This window comes from Dermacentor silvarum, chromosome 7 (assembly GCF_013339745.2).
Source record: "Dermacentor silvarum isolate Dsil-2018 chromosome 7, BIME_Dsil_1.4, whole genome shotgun sequence".
NCBI lineage: Eukaryota > Metazoa > Arthropoda > Arachnida > Ixodida > Ixodidae > Dermacentor > Dermacentor silvarum.
The window spans coordinates 118911483-118935133 of NC_051160.1; the positions used below are offsets into that span (position 1 = coordinate 118911483).

General features: G+C 46.6%; 1 protein-coding gene across 1 annotated transcript in view; it reads left to right on the forward strand.

The window, feature by feature from the left end:
* The window catches only part of LOC119459125 (deoxyribonuclease-2-alpha), a 64519-nt gene that overhangs the window by 23267 nt on the left and 17601 nt on the right, over positions 1 to 23651 (forward strand). The window contains exons 2-5 of the mRNA XM_037720955.2: positions 177 to 399; positions 3454 to 3535; positions 7296 to 7481; positions 7603 to 7814. Coding sequence (XP_037576883.1) covers positions 177 to 399; positions 3454 to 3535; positions 7296 to 7481; positions 7603 to 7814 — 703 coding nt within the window. The remainder of the gene's footprint in view (positions 1 to 176; positions 400 to 3453; positions 3536 to 7295; positions 7482 to 7602; positions 7815 to 23651) is intronic.

Sequence of the window (23651 nt, forward strand, 5' to 3'; positions counted from 1 at the left end):
AAACATCGATTCCAGCATGTCCGTTAATGAATCTGACGTCATTGTACCTATATTAAAACTATACACTTGTCAACCTTACAAGCATACTAACGCATATACTTTGACAAAGAGCGGTACCTAATTTCTGCGCGTATTTCTTTTTATTTTTTTTTTCCCTGTTCAACCGCTGGCTGCAGGTTCTTCATGTACAAAATGCCCAAGGAGGCATCCCGGGCCGCCTCGGTGGCCTTCAACAAGGCGTCCACCTCACCGCGGGGCGGAGAGGAGTACTTCTACGTGGACGCGCGGACGCCGGCGTCCACGTCCCGGTGGCCACGCTCCGAGCACTCAGTGGCCGAGGCCACCGGAGCCCTGGCCAACACTTTGGCGCCGCTTTACTCGACGAATAAGTCCGCGCTGGTGAGAAAAACTAACGAAATTGGCGTAACCTTTCCAAGTACCCAAGCCCTTTCGCAGTAAGGCCAGCAAACGTCCCGAAAAGCTTTATCCGAACACAACTGGGCCAGAATTCAGAAAAACCTTCTCACGCTAGAATTTTCCGTAAGACAGAATTTTAGCCAATCCGGATGCCAGAAATATCATTAGCGGAGCCGGCCAGCCAATAGCAAAGCGAACTTACGAAAGAAAAGCTTTGTCAATCTGGCCCCCGGATGGTGGTTTCTGGATCGCATTTAATTTCTCCCGCAAACAGCGACGGAGGCAAAGTTCTAGTCACAGTATCGTTCAGTCAGTGTTCGCTTTGTCAGTCTTAATCCCTCTTAATGAGCCCACCACTCTTAACAGTCTTAATCGGTCTTTTCCCCCAAATTCGCCTAAAATTATTTTATATAGTCGGCGAAGGTGGCGATGTGGGCTTGTTGGTCAGGCATACGGAATTGGGGTGAAGGGTAGTGCAAGACGAGGACATGGACACAAAAAAGGACGACAGACACGTGTAGCGCTTCCCTTTCTACAAAAAAGGTTTTTTTTTTTTCAGGACGAGCTGTACTTATACCGTAGCCACCTGTGTCACAAGGTGATGTTCTAGTGCACCTTTTGAGCAATATTAAGATACCTAATACAAAGAATAACTTATTTAAAGATTTAAAAACTCATAAACAACCACGCAATGTATTATGATGATTCGTTGTTGTTCAAAAGTCTTCACAAAAGTTTTTTTTTCCTTCGGTATATACGTCCGACAATCAAGAATGTGATATTTATTGTTTTTGTGTATTCTTTTTCATTTTTCCAGCGACGCTGTATACCTCTACCAGCCAAGGCAATTTTCGTGTCGGCGTAATCAAAAAACGCCAGACTAAAAATTGAATACAAACAGCATATCTCATTTGAAATCAGGCATAGAGCATACAGCTCAGCACTCGTTTTCAAAATAAAACCTACAAAACGAGCATCAAAACGACATGATGGATGATAAGTCACGTGTGAACAATGGGAACACCCTCCGACGCGTTCCGGTAAAGATTAGGTTTGCAGCTGCGCTCGAAAGGGGTTGACGTCATTCAAAACCCTCGTGAAACCAGTGTCTCTGGTTTCGCTCTTCGTAGAGCCACGTGTGTGAATTCAAGTGACGTCACAATGGGTAATCGTTGTGGGTGTCGTTTACAGCTTCGCTGTGCAACCACCTTCACATCGTAGATTGAAGCCACAGTTTTTTTTTTTTTTTTTGCAAGGGATTTCTCCGCGTTTGCTTGCGAAATGCTAAATATTTAACTCAATTCAATATTTCACTTTGCCATGTCCTCGTACTTCATTTATTATTTTAACGTTTTAGAGACGCCAGCGACATAATGTACTTGTTTCCAAAATTCAAAAATTGTAGTCAATCAATTAAACTAGACTCGAAAAGCAGACCAAATGGACGTGCCTTCAGCACCGACTGACCTAAACTCCGCAATTGCGACGCGTTCCACAGAGCAGTCAATGAAAAACGATAGGAGACTTGTGCGACCTTGCAGAATTACCACCTAATTTCCCGGAAATGTGATCCTTTCTTTTTCTTTTTCAAGCAGTTGCATTAACACTTCCCAGGTGCTTGAAATTAAACCACACTGCCCGCATGTGACTCGCCCATGTGAAATGTTGCCTACATATAACGCTTTTGAGCATTTTAGGCTGTGTTTCATCCCCAGGCATTCGACCTCGCATACAGATTTGACAGTGTCCCCACCCATTTTCACTAAATTTAATTACGCTGACCCTTATAGTTTTCCCAAGGCAACGGGCTAAATTCGGCGCCATTCGTAAAACACACTTATATCACTCCGGATTGCTTGCATACGTAGTTCATTCCTAAGACTGTTATCAATCCACACACTTTTAACTCCGTCAACACATGCCCATAAATTTAATTAAATACAGTGTATTTGCTTCGAATACTTAGTTTCTAAAGCCTACAAAATTTACTCGGATTACGGTTTTACAGAGGAATTATTTGCCCATCATTTGCAAGAAAAATCTAATCAATTCATTTATTATTCCATTCATTATGTCATAAAAATAATTGCTTTACTTACTTTTTAATTAAAAACCTTACGGCACATGTTTATATTGGAAAATCGAAAGCATAAAAGGCCAATTCGATGTGTCTACGTTTTGAAATGGCCATGTAGACCGAAATAACTGACATATCTTTTTTAGCTTCCCTGATTACACATACGGGACCACGAAGTGCGGATGGCTCTCCAAATCCGCTGTGACGTAGCAGGAGGCAGCTTAAAATGAAGCTTCGCCTTATCACACGATAAAGGGGTCCGTCACGCTCCTGCAGCTGCAGTGACTCAACCGGAAGTTGCGTAATGCGCCTATCAGGAACAGCACGTTTGAAAACAGAAGCACAGCGGGGTCATTTTACGCTACCCTTCTACGTCACAGAAGGGTTCTACCGTGAGCCAAGCTTCGCGGTGCCGCGTACGTCATCATGTAAATTAAACTAAAAAATATACGCCAGGTGTTTCGGTCTACATGCCCATGTAGCAACACAAAACAGACTTTCGTGACGATTTTCTGAAACATTACAATATAAGCTTGTTGCGTAAGGTTGGTAAATAGGAAGTAATTTAATGTAGTAGGGTTAATTAGCAAATGGGTTGCCTTCGGTTTTCTTGCAAATGATGTCCGTCTGAGAAGGTAATTTGTCTGTGGTGACGTAATTCAATTAAATTTTGTTTATTTGTTTAATCGCCAGGACACTGAAAACTGGCCCATAACGTTTTTGAGCACTTGTAGTATCACCGACGGCTTCACTGTAAAAGTTCATTTTTGAATCCATTATACCAGCGTATATAACGTGTTGCATGAAAAAAAAACTTATCTCTACAGCATTGCTTTTAATTTCTACTTAAAGTATTTACTGAAAAACCCTCTATGTAGGAACATCCTGCAAGACATAGCTACGGTAATCGCGTTGTTTTTTATATCTAAACATTCCCTCGCTGCCACCCATTTCTGCAGAACCTGGCCTACGCGACGTACAACGACCAGCCTCCGAATGGCATTGACGGCGCCACTGTCGACAGCCATGGCCACACGAAAGGTGAAGCCACGTTACCGCAACTCGTAGTCTATGTCATAACCGATATTTTTCTCAGTGCATTAGGCACGAACAGAACGGACACACACGTCACCGTGTGTGTCCAACTAAATCTAAGCTCAACCTTGGTCTGTGCAAATGGTAGGAACCTGTTGCTAAGGCCGGTACATGGGCAGTCGCTGCACCAAACAATTAAGTCTATGCACGCAACGCGGCTTATTTCGCAACACTTAGCTGAAGCAAGACTTCTTCACATGCGCCTAGATTTCAATAACGTCGGGGACCGCATAATGTAACTGTTCTCCTTTCGCCACATCATTCAATAACAACGAGGACGACGAGTCCACCTCTGCTCGCTCTTGGTCGGCGATGAAATGACAGGAAAACAGATAGAAAAGCTATTCGCAATCTCCGGCCCAAACCTGGCTGACCCTAAAGTGTCAATGTCACTGGTGAGTGGACGAGGGCGTACTTTTAGAGCCATATATGAAATAAGCAGCACGACGAGTTGTAACACTAGTGGCGCTTGGTGCTTCGACTCGGATGCATCATAGAACGCACAGCAGTTATTTTCGATTCGGCAAGATTAAGTATGATAATGTATAGGCTCAGCGTATTGAATTCTAGATGCAACAGCCTGTGGCAGGATGTCTCGCTGTTTGAGAGTTATTCCATGCGCGTAATTGCTATAGAGAGCAACCAGAGGCACATCAGTCGCAGAGAGGCCACGTCATCGTCATGTAGGTGCACAGAAAAATAAATTTAAACAAATTGGGCACTATGAATGCAATATTCTATCAATGCATGATATACCATAACTTCTGTAATTAGAGCTTTTTTTTCTTTTTCTTTTCATATTGACCAATCATAGCGACAATTACACTGTGGTCACCTTGTGCTTACATGAGCAGATTGCATAGGTTGCAAATTTGCGTGCACGTAAACGTTGCACCATGCTGTATGCCACCGGGCGCACAGAATTCTCCAAGCCATTCATCTAAACGGGTTTTCTTTGTCTGTGCTCCTGACGTCATGTAATGATGCTGAATAAACTGAAGTTAAATAATTGTCATACGTAGTTCTGCTGTCAAGGAAGCTTGGTCCTGCTTCAGGCTTTAGCGGGCTACTTGCATTGGAAAAAAAAAACATCCCAAAATGGTCTATATTTAGTATCAACAGAGAGCAGCAGACTATAAATTATATTTATTGGTCATTTAGTTCAACTTGCTTCTTTAATTCAATGATGGCATAAGAACCTGCTGTCATTTACAAGCTCACGATAGCTAAACTATCGTAGTTTCTCAAGTCTTTATGGTCTCTTTATTACTTCTTGTATGCCTACGAGAAAGGAAATAATGCGTACGCTTAGATTACCAGTAAATCAAATATAACAAAAAGTCCGAGTAAAAAATGCTGCAAGTTTCGCGACCTTGCGGAATAAATACCCAATTTCCTGCGAAGCTGTTTCTTTTGAGTATAGTTGCAATAAGAATCACAGTTGCCTGTAATCAGATCACATACTTTAAAATGTTGCCCGTACATGACTGGTGTGTTTGAAACATTGGCTGCATATAAAGGTTTAGAGCACAAAGGCAGTAATTCATCCACGCACATTTTATTTCACCAGAACACTGGCCAAAGTTCCCTCCTCCCCCACATTTTCGCTAAATTTGATCTCAGTTAAGATCGCAGTTCTCCCAGGACAGCGCAATAAATTCTGCACTGTTCGTTAAACACGCTTATAACGCTTCGGATCGCTTGCATACGTAATCTACTGCAAGGGGCGTAATGTTTCCCCACCGTCGTAATTTTTCCCCACATTTCGAACTTCACCTACACATCAACCATAACGTGCCCCTAATTTTTAACAACTATAAACAAGCTACCTTGTTTAGTTCACCGAGAACACCGGGGAAACATACAACGAACCTCGTATAAGGCATAAAGAAAGAGAAAAAAAACGAGGGCTCAGTAATTAACTACAGCACCTTAATTTCGGTCAGGAGCGCAACACTCTTGCCCCAGAATGCCCTTAACATAACCCCCATTTCCACAACATATAGACACGGTCTAAAGTAGAATTATTTTGTCACACTGGCAAGCATAGCTGAAAGTGACACACTTTCGAACTCTTGATTAAGAATTTTTGAGAAAGCTGCAGTTGATATACACGCATTTAATTGGGCACAAAAAGTTACCATAGCGTTCTCCCCATTTCAGCTAAATTTCAACTTGGTGTGGTTCGTAGTACTGCCAGGAAAAACAGGTAATTTCAGCGCACACATACCGCTCCGGAGTACTTGCATACATAATTTGCTGCAAATGCCGCAATTCACCCATAATATTTTAACTTTGCCTACGCATCACCCATTAGCTGTCCTCAGATTCACCAAACATAAGCAAGGTGCCTCGTTTAGTTCACCGCGAAAGCCGGGTGAAGCTCATAAACAGCATGAAAAAAAAACGCTAAAACGAGGGCGTAACGCTCCTATAGTTGAGCCACAAACGTTAGAGTTTTACGACGCATTCCACTTAAGATGGCTCCCATTTCTAATTCATGTAAAGTTTGTGCAGTAGATATCTCTTTGAACAATGGGAAACGTAGCTGATAACGGCCGCGTGGCGAAAATTTACATCACTTGTTTAAGGAATTCATCGCAAAACATGTATCTGATCCACACGCAATGAACTCCGCACAAAGATTTGCCATAGTGGTCAGCCTCGTTCTGCTAACTTTGATATTGGTAGCATTTGTAGTTATACCAGGGCAGCGTGCCGCTCGTAAAACACACTCAAAACGCTCCGGAGCACTTGTATACCTAATTTATTGCGAAAGCTGCAATCAACTCACACACTTCGAACTTCAATGTCCGTATGCATGACCAATAACGTGCCGCTTATTTCACTAAATATAAACTTGGTTTAACGTCCGGTTCCCTTGGGTAAACATAGCGTAAAATGGCCACATAAAGGTTTCGAGCACTTCCAAAAAAAATTTTAAATGCGTCAGCATTACTTGCCTACACAATGAGGAAACCCGCCCGTCCGTCATCAAAGAGAAACGCTTTGAAGATAGGGGCCGCAGCAGCGAGCAAATTTACTTTCGTACTGCCTCTCGCTTCAACGCGAACTAAGCGGCGAGAACACAGCGCACACGAAGCTATCAGAAATCGGCGCACTCTGTCCCCATCGCAGGTCGCTTTCAAGATAGGGCCCGCGCGGCCGCGCCATACGCCGCCGCCGCCGGAGTACGGTTGATTACGGTTCATAATGGCTCGACGCAAATGGCTAGGGCGCTAAAGAGCGATAACGCCTTGTAATGATCGGAGCGTCATCAGCGCACCTGGCACCGCTACCTGCAATAGTTTGCTTGCGTCATCAATTCGCCTTGCACCGCCATCCGCAGCAGTTCGTGTCGATGCAGCACTGTCGTTTATACTGGTCGGATCAAGTTTCATAACATTGATAATGACTTAGTCAACTCGCTGGGGAGTTTCCGCGTGAATTTTTTTTATAAAGCCTGCAGTTACCCCACGCGCATTTAACTTCGCCGAGGAATTTGCCATAGCGTTCCTCCCATGTTGGCAAAATCTGACTTCGGTGCCATTTGTAGTTATGCCAGAGCGGAGAGCAAAATTTTGCGCCGCTCGTGAATGAATGCATGATGAGTTGGTGAAGGCCTTAAGCTTTCACTGCTCATCAAACTGCCTGGAGTGTGACCAGGATCGTGTCACCAGTTTTCATGTCCCTCCTTCCTTCGCAGGCGTGATCCTGTTCGACGAGCAGCAGGGCGTGTGGCTGGTCCACAGCGTGCCCGAGTTCCCCAGCTCCCTGCACGGCGGACGTTACGTGTTCCCTGACACCGGCCGTGAGTACGGCCAGACGGCGCTGTGCGTCACATTCCCGACGAGTCAGCTGGACACAATAGGTATGTACATAGCCCCCGGAGGTTGTTGTGTTGGGTCGTGGAAGAAGACGAAGAAGACGAGTTCTTGATCAGCTGCTGTTCCTGCTTCGCTCTGGTTTTTCATTTAACTTTGTGCGTACCGACGCCTCCGTGGCGGGTACAGTATCGAACGCAATGACGGACGTTCCGCCCCCTCTGCCACCACGGTTGGGGGCTGGCCTCCAAGCTGAACGTCGGTCTGCTGCGTCCGACCATCTGCACATGACTCTGCCAGGGTCATCGAGCGGCTCTGACGTGGACGACATGGAATCCGACGGTGGATATACAGTGGCCACAAAGCGCCGGTTGAAGAGGAAACTTCCCAGGACTTCAAGCGTGAGTGAGCTCAACTACAATAAGCCGCCCTCACAGCAAACGTATACAATCGCCTACATCCCCATCGCTGCTACTGGCAACCTCAATTCCCTCAATAGGCAAACTCTCACTGCCTATCTCGAGAAGCTGGCTCCAGGGCAAATCAGAGAGGTCCGTATTAATAGCAGAAAAAACATCCTTACTGTTGATGTCTCTACACGAAGCATCCTTGACACTTTAAAGGCTGTAACTCAGCTGGGAAATATCCTTGTCCGCTCATTCATCGTACAGGGAGGCAGTACCACGGCTGGTGTGATCTACGATGTGGATACAGATATTGATAATGGTGATCTCCCAACGCTAATATCCTCAACTGTCCATATCACAGACATACACCGTTTTGGACGGTCGAGGTGCATAAAGCTCATTTTTGAGGGAGACAACTTACCATCACATGTGAAAGTGGGATATGTGAGACATCCTGTCCGTCCATACGTCCCAAGGCCATTACAGTGCCATAAATGTCAGAAAATCGGGCACGTAAGTGCTGTGTGCGCAAACAGGATGACATGTCCCCGCTGTGGTGGTGATCATGATGAGTCGACGTGTAATGGCTCTGACTTGAAATGCACTAACTGCGATGGGCCGCACAAGGCAACGTCGAAGGAGTGTCCAAAATTAAAGACTGAAATGTCCGTGGTAAGGAAAATGGTGCGAGATCGCTCTACACACAGAGAAGCGGCTACCAAGATACACCGCCACCAGAGGCGCTCCCGTAATCGCAGGAGGAGATCAGCATCGACAACAGGACAACCGGTGCCTCATGAAAAGTCGACGCGCGCTCCTGTTATTCCTCAATCGTCAGGACCTGTAGCTACGTCTACTCTTCTGAACACCAAGGACACTACTATATGGCCTGCCCTGCCGTCTCGGAGTGCAGAAGTGCAGCCGGAACGCCAGCATGAACGCGAAGCTTCGTCTTCGGATGGTCAAATCAAGGCAATGCTTACACAATTGGTTCGTTCCTTGCGAATGCTGCTTATGGGAGTTAAGACGCCCGTTGCCAATGCGGCGGTGCAAATTCTCGACGCACTCGAACCGGTGCTTGCTGCTATATAAAGGATAGCAAGAACCACGGCATCATTAACTTCAATGCTGTCACTGCAAGACAGGATCAGCCATTCCGTGATATTTCAATGGAACGCACGAGGTCTACGAGGTCGCCTCGGAGATTTTAAACAGAGACTGCTCAAGTATCGATTTCCAGTTATTGTGATATGCGAGCCGAATATGACTTCGAAATTTAGACTGTCTGGTTACGAACAATTCGCGTCTGAGACAAGTGGAAATCCTAGCAAAGTCTTACTATGCGTGCGATGTGACCTCACGTACTCGCTAAACCAAATTCCGGTGCACAACAACAACGAGTACGTTTCTATAACACTGAAGCTTAAGCGCCGCACTATCTCGGTCATCGGTGGCTATATTTCTCCCAGGGGAAGATTTGACGCTGCACACCTGAAACTTGTTCTTGACTCCAGCCAAGGACCTCATGTTATCGTAGGTGACTTCAACGCACACCACCATCTTTGGGGTAGCCAGGCCATAAACACTCGAGGAAGACAGCTTCTTGACTTCACAAACAGCAATGGTCTTGACATCCTCAACGACGGCTCACCAACATATTTGCGAGGCACAACGTACAGCAGCTGTCTCGATTTAGCTATCGCTTCACGATGCCTTTCGTCTTCTGCTGCCTGGTGCACAGATGCTGAAACGTACGGCAGTGATCACCTACCTACTTATGTACAATTGAGATGGTTCACGAGACTCCCTAATCGTCATGCACAACGCACTGACTGGGATGCTTTTCAAAACAAACTGGAAGACTCCTGCGGCTGTATAACTTCTCCGCAAGAGATCGAAGAGCGAATTACAGCAGCAATGCACGCAACAACAGACATCGTCGCAACATCACATTCCAGAACATCCGTTGATGTTTATATGAGCATCTGCGGGCAGTCCGTCGTCGCGCCGAGAGGAAATACAGGCGAACTAAATTGATATCTGACTTGAGGACGTCACGTCGTGTGGCAAAAGAAAATTCAAAGACGCTTGGAAAAGCTCGACAGACAGCGTTGGAGGTCCTTTTGCAGCAGCCTGGACCCAAGAAAACCATTGTCCACGATATGGCATGTTGTACGAGCCTTGCCATCTCCTCCACAACAACGACGTCCCTTCCGAGCTCTGGCTATCAATCAGATGCGCAGTGAGAAGGAGATCGCGGAAGATTTCTGCTTACATCTCTCCGGCTCTACAACAGTGGTATCTACGCTGTTCAGGTGCGCTCCCCCAACAGTGGACGATCGTCTCGACCTTCCATTCACGCTGCAAGAGCTACGTGCTGCGATCTCTTCAATACACTCAAGTGCGCCAGGGCCTGATGGCATTACCTATTCTATCCTACGCCATCTGGGCCCTCGAGCGACTGAAGAGCTTCTGGCTTTATATAATCTCTCTTGGGCCTCGGGAACTGTGCCTGCACATTGGATGACAAGCAAGATCGTGGCATTATTGAAGCCAGGCAAGTCACCCCATGATATGCTTTCCTACAGAGCAGTGGCGCTTGCCAGTTGTATAGGAAAAACCATGGAACGGATGGTTTTGATGCGCCTAGAATGGTTTTTGGAGAAGCGTAATATATATCCAGACGCTATGACAGGTTTCCGAAAGGGTAGGTCGTCAATCGACAGCGTTATTGATCTAGTAACGACTGTTGAACATCAGAAACGTCGCCGTCGATTGACGGCTGCTGTCTTTCTGGATATCAAGGGTGCATTTGACAATGTTCTACATGATGCAATTTTAAATGCCCTTGAAGAATATGGCATTGGTGGCCGTATGCATCAGTGGATAGCCAGCTATCTTCGAGAGAGAACGATATTTATGACAACTCTAGACGGTCATACAAGGAACCATCCTGTCTACCGTGGGGTGCCTCAAGGAGGTGTACTGAGCCCTACCTTATTTAATGTTGTTCTCGTTGGACTCGTCAAAGAACTCACAGGCGCAGTCTCGGTCTCTGCGTACGCAGATGACATCTGTATATGGACCACGAGCTTAACGCGCTTACAAGTACAAACGAAGCTACAGCGTGCAGTGTCAATAACGTCGCAATACCTAAATAGTCGTGGACTTCAGCTCTCACCGACTAAGAGTGCAGCCATGGCATTTACGCGTAAGTCAATGGCCTGCTACCCCGTCATGATTGATGGCAAGATTATACCTTCGGTAACCCACTATAAGTTTCTCGCAGTCACCATCGACCGTGACTTATCTTGGTCGAAACACATCTCTGCATTGAGAAAAAAGCTGGACAGCTTTGCACAAATCATTCGACATATGTCTTGAGAATCGTGGGGGCCATCCCAATCATCTCTTCTGCAGCTCTACCAGGCACTTTTTGTTGGATACCTCCGCTACCACGCACCTGTACTTTCTCGGATTAGTTCATCTGCCCTCCGCACACTTGAAGGAGCTCAGGCTCGCGCACTAAGAATTTGCCTAGGGTTACCACGATGTACTTCCACATGGGGCACTATTGCAGAGGCACGCGCATGCCCAGCTCGAGTGTATCTGCAACATGAGCCAATGCGAGTGCATTTAAGGCTACTGACAAGGCATAGGAATCATCCACTGACAAATGTCACAAGTATACGGCCTGACGCCGCCTACTCAGAAGCCGTTTTGTCGCAACGGGATCTACTGCCGTCGGACTTCACAGCGCATGGCATACCTGAAGCTCCCCTCTGGACGACGGCAAAGCCGACGGTGAAAATCTAAATCCCTGGAATAACGAAAAAGTCGAAAATGCCGCTTGCGGGTCTCAAACATTTCGCGTTATCCTACATTGCTTACTATACTAGTACGGATATACCGAACATGTTTTTGCAGATGGTTTTGTTACACAGACCTCTTCCGCGGTAGCTTACACGGTACCTGCAATGGGGATTACGCAGCGGTTCAAGATAGGACACAAAACATCGTCTACAGCAGCTGAGTTGACCGGCATTCGAGAAGCAGTCCGCTGCATACTACAACAAAACCTCGCTAACTGGACAGTGTTCTGCCACTCAAAACCGGCGCTGCAACTCATAAGCAATTATATGAATCCCAGAAGCGCATATAGCCCTCTAATCTACGACATCATGGCTCTGCTTACTGAGGCGTCTCAATCCGGACATACCATTGCACTGCAGACGATTCCCAGCCACTGTGGAATAGCTGGAAATGAGCAGGTTGACGCGGAAGCAAAAATGGCGCACACTGACGGGGAGATTATAAAACTTCCCTTTTGCCGTTATGACATCAACGCCTTGCTACACAACTCCATCAAAACGTCTATGAAGCGACAATGGGACAACCCCGAACATCGACAAGAGCGCCTCTATAGACTTGAAGCCGGTTTGCGATTCCGACTTCCACTTCGGATGCGGAGAGGCCAGGAAACACTAATCCATCGATTACGGCAAATAGCTTCACAAGATTGGACGAGAACGGGACCCTGATTGTAGCGTCTGTCACACTCCCGAGACAATAGAACACATACTTTGCGTGTGCCTTCAATATCCGACCGAGCGAAGGACACTAAAACGTAGTTTTGACTGTTTGGACTCCCGCCCCTTTTCGGAAGCCAAGGTTTTAGGCGCATGGAGAAGCGTTGATCATGCTCAGCGCACCATAAGATCACTTTTGAACTTTATGTGTGAGAAGGGCTTAGACGGTCGTCTCTAGGACCTGTGCAGTGTGCAGTGCGCGAAATGTGTTTGTGCGATGACGTTCTGTGCGGACAACACTACTCCTGCGTGTAGTGTGTGAAAAGTGCACAACCGCGTATTGGACAACGTGTGTAAATAGTAGCTTATTGCACGATATCATAATCACCTGTCACCTACCTCTCTCTGTACCTCCCACTTCCCCTTACCCCAGTGAGGAGTAGCAGGCTAGAGACACGCTCTCCAGGCCGACCTCTCCTCCCTTCTCTTCATTAAAATGTACTCCCTATCTCTCTATTTGACCATGAACTACCTAATGACCCAAGCTGGCGGGAAAGAGGTTTCGGCGCGGACATAGATACATATATACTAAGAGAGACACATACCGCAAACTGGGGTAAGTTCCCAAAGAATTCCGAATAGCATTAAAAGTATGCACTCTTTGTGTTGTACTTTTCGATACTTTGACAGCTTTTCGCACTTTAGTTTCCTAACATTAGTTCAAATGGATCCGGAAGTGAATGCGCCTCGAAGACATGAAACGAGTTAGCGTGCGAAGTTCGACTGCCGAATATTTAATATCTCGTGCTTAGTACGAACACCAGTGGTATGGTTTGGCTACAATACTGACTACATCACTTGGCTTTCACGCAAAGAGCGCTACTTATTGTTGCGCATCGAATATAAGGAACGCGCACTGCATTGAAACCTCCGTGGCACTTGCACGACACGGATGTCTCTATTGCCACAGCGGCGCCTTTACTCCAAGAGAGCTTGCGTGTCATTGCGAATATTTCGTCTCGGAGCTTACTTCTAAGCTCCCTTACAGTTTATTATTGGTCGTGATGTTATTTCCTTTGACTCTCTTTCGTTAGGAGCTAATGCGATTCTCGCGTGCTTTGCAGGACTTCTTCCGAGTGATCAAAGGAATTACGCACGCAGCAAAAACAGGCAAGAGGTGCCACTATGTGCTATAGGAAGAATTGTTCCGAGTGAGAGCGCGAGCGTGCAACAGAATGAACAGTGACATGAGTAAAGTGAATTCGCACGCAAGCAAGCGAGACTTTCCCACTTCCTTATGCGACTTACTGCAACCTAAAAGTTGTGGTGTCAGTGTCAACTGTAAGCAATAAGACTGAGGTACGGCTACAGAACCTTACCTCGAACGATGGCGCGAGTATAAAATTTTGGTTCATCACTTGGGCAGCCATTGCTTTAGCTTCTTCCTTGAGGAGGAAAAAAAACACAGTGTAAATGCCAGGAATGCTAGGGCTTCTTTTTTTCATATCCTGATTAATTTCCAAAACATGTAAAAAAACAATACAAACTTGTGAAGCATCCGATTTGCTTGATTCGAGGTACTGCTGAACGAGGCACTGCTGGGCCCGCGAAAAGCTCTCTTCGTTTTCAACACTCCACCATTCATCGTAGGCGCCCTTTTCGTCGAAAACGGAGCCTGGAATGAAAGCAAGCATTGGTTCACGTCAGCCGAATCTAGAAAGCTAATTTGTAGGAGAGGAGTACAGTCAGTGCATTGAAGTGGGCAGGCTATTGTCTCTGCTCGCCTTCTCTAAAGCAAAAGTCTTAAAGTGTTTGTTAGTTGTGGTACTCGTTTATGCAAGTGAACAGAGGCTGTTACATGTATTGGGTGTCGAAACCCGCCACGTATGATACAAGATACAGTGATAACTATAGGATGGCCGCAAAAGCTGAATAAATTTCATGCATTCTGCCAACTGATATCTGTGTATGAATTATTTACAGCGATGACACGAGCTTGCTCGTTTCGAGTTATCGCTTGCTTCGCAAATCTCAATGGCATAAAAGTATAAGGAATGCGAATAACATTTACCGGCATGGAAGAACATTGGAAGTAGTGCGTGCAGAACGTAGTATGCGAGCACTGGCATTTGGAGAAACCTGAAAGAGGGTGCGCAATGAAAAAGTGGTGTCTGTTACTTCAATTAAATCGAGAGTACTCAATTAGTGAATAATATGAACTGAAAAAATAACTGTTACTGCTGCTTAGAATGACGTATTGTCAAGATTTCTAATATAGTACAGGGTGCTTGGCGCTAAAGTAGCGATCACTGCAGAATCGTGACCCGAGACTTCACCCTGCCAAGTAATAACTCTCCAGTCAAAAAATCTAAACCTTTATGCCTTTTAAATTTCAGTACGGAAGCATTGACCGTTGACTGTTTTCAGAGGAAATCGGCGCTTCTATTTCTATCAGTCCCCACTGTATTATTGTACAATACACGTGCAGTAATTGACAAAAATTTCGACGCTATACTCCGCGAGTGACAAGATTTGTGGCCAATCAGTGTTGTAAGGCGCCTGTTCCAAATTTCGGGAGAGTAAGGACCACGGTGTTGGTAGTATATTAGGTGTACGAACGGCGCCTCCGAGAAGGGATAACTTCGGTCCGCGTTTTGTGCAGAGGGCCCGAGATGGCGCCACAGTACACGTGGCCGAGGCGAGGTATCATGCATGGTCGCTACGGGGCCGCGAACGCCGCTCGAAATAAATAAAAAAGTCAGCCTTCACGCTATAACGAGCGCAAAAACATAAAAATGACGAACAAATACGACATTTTGACGATACCGTCGTAGATATCTGTTAAATATGTTCGTTTACCCACCTAGAAGCTTCGCGATAGGAGGATGCCTTCGCATTCGGACATGTAAAATTGTGCACCTCCACCAGACGTCACGTAGTAGTGACGCTGAAGTAAGCAGTCGTAAAACTGTGTATGACGAAAGTTATTCTTTATTGGGCGAACCTTTGCCCACAAAAGCAAGCTACACTCGAAGCACAACGAAAGCGGCGAACACAGTCGGCGATCGTCGAAAATCTGATCAGCGGCGAAACGCATCGGCTTTTATACATGAGTCATCGAATGTTCCAGATTAATCCCTGGTACCCGCGTGTCTTCCAGAAAGTTCTAGACAATTCGCGTCGCTCATACAATCAGATTAAATGAGCGTCGGTGACAAGAGACAACGGATAGAAGCATCGATAACGTTCGAGAAACTTCCGATACATGCAGGCGCGTCCTGTGCCTAGCGATAAGGTTTAACAGCCTGTGAAAAGCGGTCACCGGTGAAAGGATAAACATGTATACGAGTCAATATTACCATATGACAGTGACGTCACGTTGATATATGACAGAAGTTAGTTCTGTTTCTTGAAGTAATGCTTACCTAGTTAGACAAATATAAACCCAGCACATTCTCATTGTTACAAGCGTAGCTCTCGCACGGAGAGAAATATTTCCAGTCTGACACGGCTACGTTTGGTGGCAGGAGGGTGCGAACGGTGCGCCGGCGCCTTTCTTTTTTTCTGTCTTTGTCAAATGAGCAGGGCACTCGGGAAACTTCGTCGGCACGGCGTCTTTTGCCAAAGTCGCCTTTCGCGGTGCACTCACAAGAACGAGTCCTTTGTAAACTGCTTCCCACATCTTCGTCACGTACCTCGGCTCGAAGTGCTTCTCGCACACGTAGTCAGTCGACTGCAGCACCCGGTCCTTGCGCGGAATCGCATGGCGCCATATCTTCAGGCGGTTCGTTTCTCGGGGTGCAGCAAAAAGCGACACTTTTTCAGTGCAGGTCTCGTAGCCAGATTTGCACCGTGGCAAAAAAAAAAGAAAAAAAAAACTTCTTGCCCATTTCACGGCTTGCTCACACGAAGAGCACAGCTTGTCATCGCACACAAAGAATGAAAACAAGGGCACAACGTGGCGACAACTGCTTCGACTAGACGGCGACCGCTCGTCCACAAATGCGCAATAGAGGCCGGCTCGCCGGGCTGTCGGCCACGCAACCGCTCCTGCCATTTCGCGGCGGGATGGAGCGGAGGTACTGAAGTTCGACGCAGCGAGTGCACGGCGGCGGCGCTCCGTCGTTCCACCTGTACTTCTAACACCGTGGTAAGGACCAATGACCCTCTCCATTTTGAGACCCAGGTCATGAGTCCTTCCTTTCTATCGTGAATCCACAATAAGTGTCAGTCTGTCACTCCTAATCTCTGGTGATTTTCAGAAGCGAAAGATATATGAACTCAAATATGCAGACCGATATGAGCCCCGGTCACGTGGGTATCTATTGGCTGTGTTAATTTTAGCGGAGACTGTGCCAGATTGCATAGTGCAACTTACTATGCATAAACTGTAATTTGAACCGGATAAAAAAACACTAGAACTGTATGCCTGTTATCCATCCTACGCATTACATGGCCTGCCCAGGTACATTTTCCCCTCTTAATGTCGATTAGAATATCGGCTATCCCCGTTTGCTCTCTGATCCACACCGCTCTCTTCCTGCCTCTTAAAATTAGGCTTACATGTTTCGTTCAATCGCTGTTTGTGCAGTCCTTGACTTGTTCTCGAGCTTCTTTGTTAACATCCAAGCTTCTGCACCATATGTAAGCACCGGTAGAATGCAATGATTGTACACTTTTCTTTTCAACGACAGTGGTAAGCTCTCAGTCAGGATTTAGCAATGTCTGCCGTATGCACTATGCACGTATGCCGTTGGTAAACATATCCTGCTCCGCAACTTGGCGTTCTGGCCCAAATGGAGTCCGTCATCACGCAGATAGGTGAACGTGGACACGCAAAGAGGTCCATTTAGTTATTCTGATCTTGAATTTGTACCTATTCCAAGCTAGGATAAGCTCGGATATCAAGATTTAAGCCTCGCCAGTGCAGGTTGCACAGGATGAACATACTCGACGCACGATGGTTGATCAGGCCCAGTTTAACAACGTAAATTGTTCACGCAAACAATGAACAAGCGGAACTGCACAAGTTATTTGTTCCAATTTTGTTTCTTTCACGCCATTCAGAACAACATGTTCTCGGCTTTAAAAAGTGCATCACTGCACAGATACAAGGTGTTTCCTTTTAGCTGCAGTAATTTTCAAAAGTTACCTGTGCAGATAGCACAATTCTGATCCTTGATTTAAACTACTCGATGAGGCGGCAATTACTTCCACGAAAAATCTAAACGGCTTATTGAATAATTAGCATTAATATGGTAATTAACTTTTTAATGAATTACATTACAGCACACATTCCCATCTACAAATTATTGCCCGTGAGTTCGCAAGTCGGATCCACTTGGAACGAATTCTTAGGACTGAACCAGTTTCCAGATATTAATTTTCAAAGTGTCCGATGGAATGCATTGACGTTACAGTTACCTTTTTGAAGGAAACGCTGTTTTATGCATTGAAGCACAAAAGTAACTGGAACACCAATGCATTTCGTCGGACAATTTGAAAATTAATATCTCGAAACTAGCGCAGCCCAGAAAATTCGTTTGAAGTGGATACACCATGAAAACTCACTAGCTACAGTTTGTAGATGAAGATATGTGCCATAAAATAATTAATTAAAAAGTTAATAAGCGTAATTATACGAAGTTTTCAATTACGCATTTGGATTTCTTCTGGAAGTAATGGCCGCCTCATCGAGTAGTTTAGACCAAGGATTAGAATTGTGCTATCTGCCACAGGCAATTTTTAAAAATTTGGTGAAGCTAAAATTGATTGATTCTGGGCTTTTACGTGTCAAAAGCAGTTCTGATTATGAGGCACGCCGTAGTGGAGGGCTCCGGATTAATTGCTGCAGCTAAAATGAACACACTGTATAGTCGCAATAGGGTGAAGCTACTTCCACGTGACTGCGTCAACGCCTCATAGATTGCACGCCTGTGCGCTCTGCTTTATGACGTCATGGATCGAAGTGCACCAGCCTTGTGCTATCTAGGAGGCGTTGGCTGTGCGCCCTCGCGGTTCACTAGCGGCGCTTCAGGATCAACAACAACGCTAGCGGACTATAGCCCCGGTCACTATATAGTAGAGCACTGCACGGGCTCGGGCTTACCCGAAAGCCCGGGCCCGGCCCGGCCCGTGGGCCGGGCCGGGCCGGGTAGAGGAATTTTTTCACGGGCTCGGGCCGGGCTCGGGCACGGCGTGTGCTTTTTGACCCGGGCCCGGGCCGGGCTCGGGTTTTTTGACGCGGGCCCGGGCCGGGCTCGGGCTTTCTGCGAGTTATTCTCGGGCTTCTCAACTCTGAAAAACATGTATTTTTCGGTCTCGGGCCGGGTTCGGGCCGGTTTCTAGTCGGGCTCGGGCCGGGCTCGGGCTTAAGGTAAAGGGGTGGCGGGCCGGGCCGGGCGGGTAACGTAGATTATTTCCGGGCCCGGGCCGGGCCCGGGTCTCGCCATAAAAGTTTTGATCGGGCTCGGGCGGGCCGCCCAATGTTAAAACGGGCCCGGGCCGGGCCCGGGCCGCAAAAATCGGCCCGTGCAGTGCTCTACTATATAGTGTATCATTGTCGTTACTGTTGCGATAGCAATTACATGGACACTTCAACCGGATTTCTGCCGTCGGCGTCGCCGTCACCGTCGCCGTGAGGTTCCGTATCAAATCCAAGGGCGATAATATCGTCGCCGCGCGCCGTAAGCGCGAGTGAAAGCGCGCGGGGGACGCGCGCTATCACGGAGAGTGACCGCACGGCGGAAAGCAAACGCGACCGTTGCGCGAAAGGCCGTGGGGGTATGGGAGGGAGGCAGGGAGGGAGGGAGGCGGGTCGACGCTGTACTGCTTCACCAAATGCTTATCTTGCAACCGGGCGCAAGGCAAACTGGCCAATTAATCTCCCACGCGAAAGCAAGAAAGCGGGAAGGCAGCGCGGGAGGGAGGGGGGCAGTTTTTCCCCTGCCAACAACTTCTCCTCTGCACAACTCCTCTGCACTTTGCCCGGCGGTGGCGGTTGCCCACACCGTCTCTTATCTCCACACGGCTCTGACCTTTGTATGCGCTGTGCATTCGCCGCTCAGTTTCCGTTGAAGCGATAGACCGCCCGAACCTTAGCCCGCTGCCGCAGCTGCGCTTGCTGCTAGCGTTTTGACAGTCATTGTCTGCAGTCATTCAGTGTGATCTATTCATGTTTGCTTGTGCGCGCTGACACCACGCTTGTGAATTCAATTAGTGAACGAACGTGTCCAAGGTTTTGCAGCCGATAAAACTACTATCTATACTCCGAATAGCTCTCTACTAATTTGCTATCGCAATTGATGCTAGTCTTTCGGGCGAAACTGTGACATTTTTTTTAATACAAAACGGTCTTTCTGATTCGAGAGGCAAGCACCACTTGCGTGCAAAAGCGTGCCCGAGTGCCTTTTCGTTTATGTGGCCGCAAAAAACGGTCGCGTGAACGACAAATGCCCTCTGCTTCAGGGACGCCTCAGCTTTGTCAACAAAGCTCAAGTGAGCGCTGCGTCGAGAACCTAAACGCCGCTGTTCATTTCCTGACCACACACAAATCAGTGCCTGTCCGTTTGCGAAGCATGTTTACATTATAGTGCACTTGCCTCACGGTCCTCGTTGCACTGTAAATAATATAGACCTAAATAGGTCACTCGAACCCATGACCTTTGGCGGGAGTCGCATTCTCGACCTTTGGTGGGAGTCGAACCCCCGACCTTTCTTGTTAATTTGGGCGAGCTTAATTTCGGTACAGTTTATTAAGGTAGCGTCAATTAAGGCACTAAAGCCCATGACCTCTGGTCGAAAAAAAAAACAAGTAATAAGAGGTAACAACACATTCTAAGGAGGATGTCAAGTAATTTAATTAATGCCTCTTGAGCGTGCAGGCTTTCGCCTTCACTCTCTTTGGCGTATGCTAAAGTGACTGTCAATTTTCGCGGGAACGTTTGCATATAAATAAGATACGATTCCAGGTCGGTGTAGTAAGCCAATTACTACACCAAGTCATCATCGTGTACGATTTCGCTTTGACAAAACAGTTTTCGCTCAAGGACGTTGAAGGTCGACTGAAAAATGTCGCATCTAAGGTTGCCGTAATAAGGCGATCAAAAGCAAGGACCATTTCGACTTCGGCGAGAGAGAGAGAGAATAAACTTTATGGTACGAAGAGTGGTTGGTGTGGTTATTCTCGGGTGGAGCCCTCTTGTATAGAGCCCCACTGGCCGCGGCGGCTCGCCGGGCCTGGTCCAGGGTCGCCAGTTGGCTTCCCAGTGCCAGCTCGGAAATTCGTGCCTCCCAAGACCACGTTGTGAGTGTGTGTGATGAGCTCACCAGCCTGGATACTGCCTCGGCTGGGCGTTCCGTACACTGGTATGTAATGTGTGTCAGTGTGGCTGTGCTTCGGCGAAACACCTCGATTCGTCGCCACTAAAGAGAAAGGTGAGCACAGCACCAAGCGAAACAGCCATCGTGAACCTGGATGTTCTAGACATCTTTGTTTACTCCGACAGTGTTGCCAGCACAAGTAACTGATTCTGGAGTTTCCCATTCAACCCCACATTTTGCTATGGGTCCCCCCCCCCCCCCCCCCCGGGCGGCTGTATCTTGAAAGCCATCTGCGGCGGCGGCAGAGTCCTGCCTTTCTGCGCTGTGTTTCACGGCTTATAGTTCGCGTTGATGCGAGCGGCAGGACGAACGCCAATTACCTCGCTGCTGCTGCCGCACTTACTACAGCGTTTTGAGAGCGAGTTGCCGCGGTCATCGAGAGAGATGCGTTTATATTTGCCTGTGCGTGCATGACACCATGTTTTTTAATGTAGTTAATATGTCTATGCTTAAAAGGTTTTGCAGCCGATAAAACTAATATCCGTACTTGGTATCGCTGTCAACTAGTTTGCTATTGCAATCAATGCTCCGCCTTGCAGGCGAAACTGCGACGTTTTCTTTTTATATCTGTAGTGTGTTTTCAGTTTTGTTTTCTATGTATTGGAGAAAAAAGGAGTGGCTGCGCCTTGTTTTCAGTGTTCGCTGTAAGATATCCGTAAAAGATACTGCATCACAACAATCAATGAACCAATGATCAATAGCTTCCTGGTTTTTAATCAATCCGCACTTTCTGCCAGGAAAAAAAATGAATTCTTAGTCTTTAAAATTAAATGGCTTAGAATATAATCAAATAACTACCCGATCCCTTGATGTTAAAAACGACAGAACATTGCATACGGTCGAGTTTTCTAGTCGCCTTGCATAAACCTGCAGAGCCAGAATGATTGAAAGAAATGCCATTCCCCCGCGAGCTACAAAGTGCATAATCCAGGAACAAATTATTCAAACATGTGCGATACACAAATACTGTAGGGATGCTCTTGACTGGTTGCATGGGTTTGATTTGTTTGTAAATTTGCCTAATTATTACCTTTTCATCTTTTAGTGTAGGGTCATCGGTGTTTTCCCCTTTTAACAGAAACAAGAAAATGTGCGGAGGGATATAGCCTGTGACTGCCACTTGGTACGGCTGGTGTTTAAATCTGGTTGACCCATTACTCATTTTACCCCTTTAAAAAAATATCTTGGTCCTTGCAACGACGGATGCCGGTGAACACCGGTGGACATAAAAAATGGAAGCCGACCCTAATCTTTGACTTAGGTGTATCTAACTAGCGCTCGCACCTCAGCGTTGGTGTTCTGTGCTTTGCTGTGCGGTAATCAGTGATTTCTGATTAATTCTGATTATTCCAGACACTTCAGTGACTCAACTTGTAACTAAACTTATGCTCTGATATCGTATGTGTGAGGAAACCCATGACGTATGTACTGTACTATTGTTTTATTTTTTTTCTGATTTATTTTGAATTTCGTGCCCGGTTGTCTCAGGAGGTGAACCGGCAGTGTTGTGGAAAAAACAAGAGCGTCAGTTTTGCTCGTGCCGCTAAACACACCGTTAGACATAAAAAATACTGTGGAAATGGACCCATAACAGCCATCGCTGTGAATATAGTGAAAGTATGTTTGAATGCCACATATCGACAAAACACGTCGAGGGGACCCGCTTATCGTGATTTTCTTCCTTTTCTTTTGAGTTTAACACCATAGCAACTATCGAAGATGAATTGTGCACTCGCGCGTCTTTTCGGCGGTACATAGGAAGCAAACAAATGGGCATAGCCACAGAACGGTTGCCATCCTGTCTTCCATGTACTAAACTTGTTCTAATATGTCCCTTTCGGTACATAGGAAATGAAAATGTAAGCCTGTTCACAATACCTAAAATACCTGAAATACAAGCCACAATACCTAAAATATATTTTTATTAGTTTTATTATGAACAGCGATTGAAATTAGTTTTCTAAATTTTCAGGAATTCGTGAGTTAGCCATCATTTTCTCCGCATTCAGTGTTGGGGATCGTTTTCTTATATGAACTCCTACCGCAAGCATTTTTGTACACGGCTTCACACGCTTCAGGCAGCGCATTATTCACAGCTGATGTATGGACAATAACTGTGCATCCCCGTCCTGAAATACAAGAAAAATAAGAAATAGTAATACAGTGCTGTTTAGATGTGATCATTAACAAAGCACTTATCTGTATGCTACATCTATATTAAAGCACATATTCCTCGGAGAAATGCTTCAATCATTTACCTTGTCCCTACCGCTGCCTTAGGATATTTTCATCGCCAGCTAACTAAAAAATCCACCCCGTTCTGTGCCTCCCCTTGACCACTTGCACAAACATGCACGTATGTACAAACGTCTGGCATATTGAAAAATTTTGTAGATACCACGTTTCACATTCACAGGAACGCATAATAAACGGCATACCACACTTCGCCTGCCGGCAGTTCTCCCACACGAAAAATGGTGAGGTGTGCAACCCGCCATCCATATCTATGGATTGAACCAATTTAAATAGCCATGTAGTGAAGAAGAGGGACGATGCAGTGGGGCATCCTTATCAGCATTGCCTAGTGGGTCAGTATCTCCAGCGCATCGCTCGGACTACGCCGCTCGCGCTCGCAGTTCCCTGAATTGATGCAACGGGCGGCTCTAACGCTTGCGTGCAATAAACGCCTTTATAAGTGGTGGAGAGTGCTCCGCTCGAACGCATCCTGGAGCTCCGATCCCGTACCCTCCCTTCAACCATGTCTCAGGACGCATCTCAGCCGACGTCCCAGCAAACACCTCCTGCACCATCGTCGTGTGCTCTGGTCTACCTCGCCACAAGGATCCTCCTGTTTTCAGCGGCACAGACGACCACGACGTGGAGAACTGGCTGTCCCCGTACGAGCGAGTAAGCGCTCATT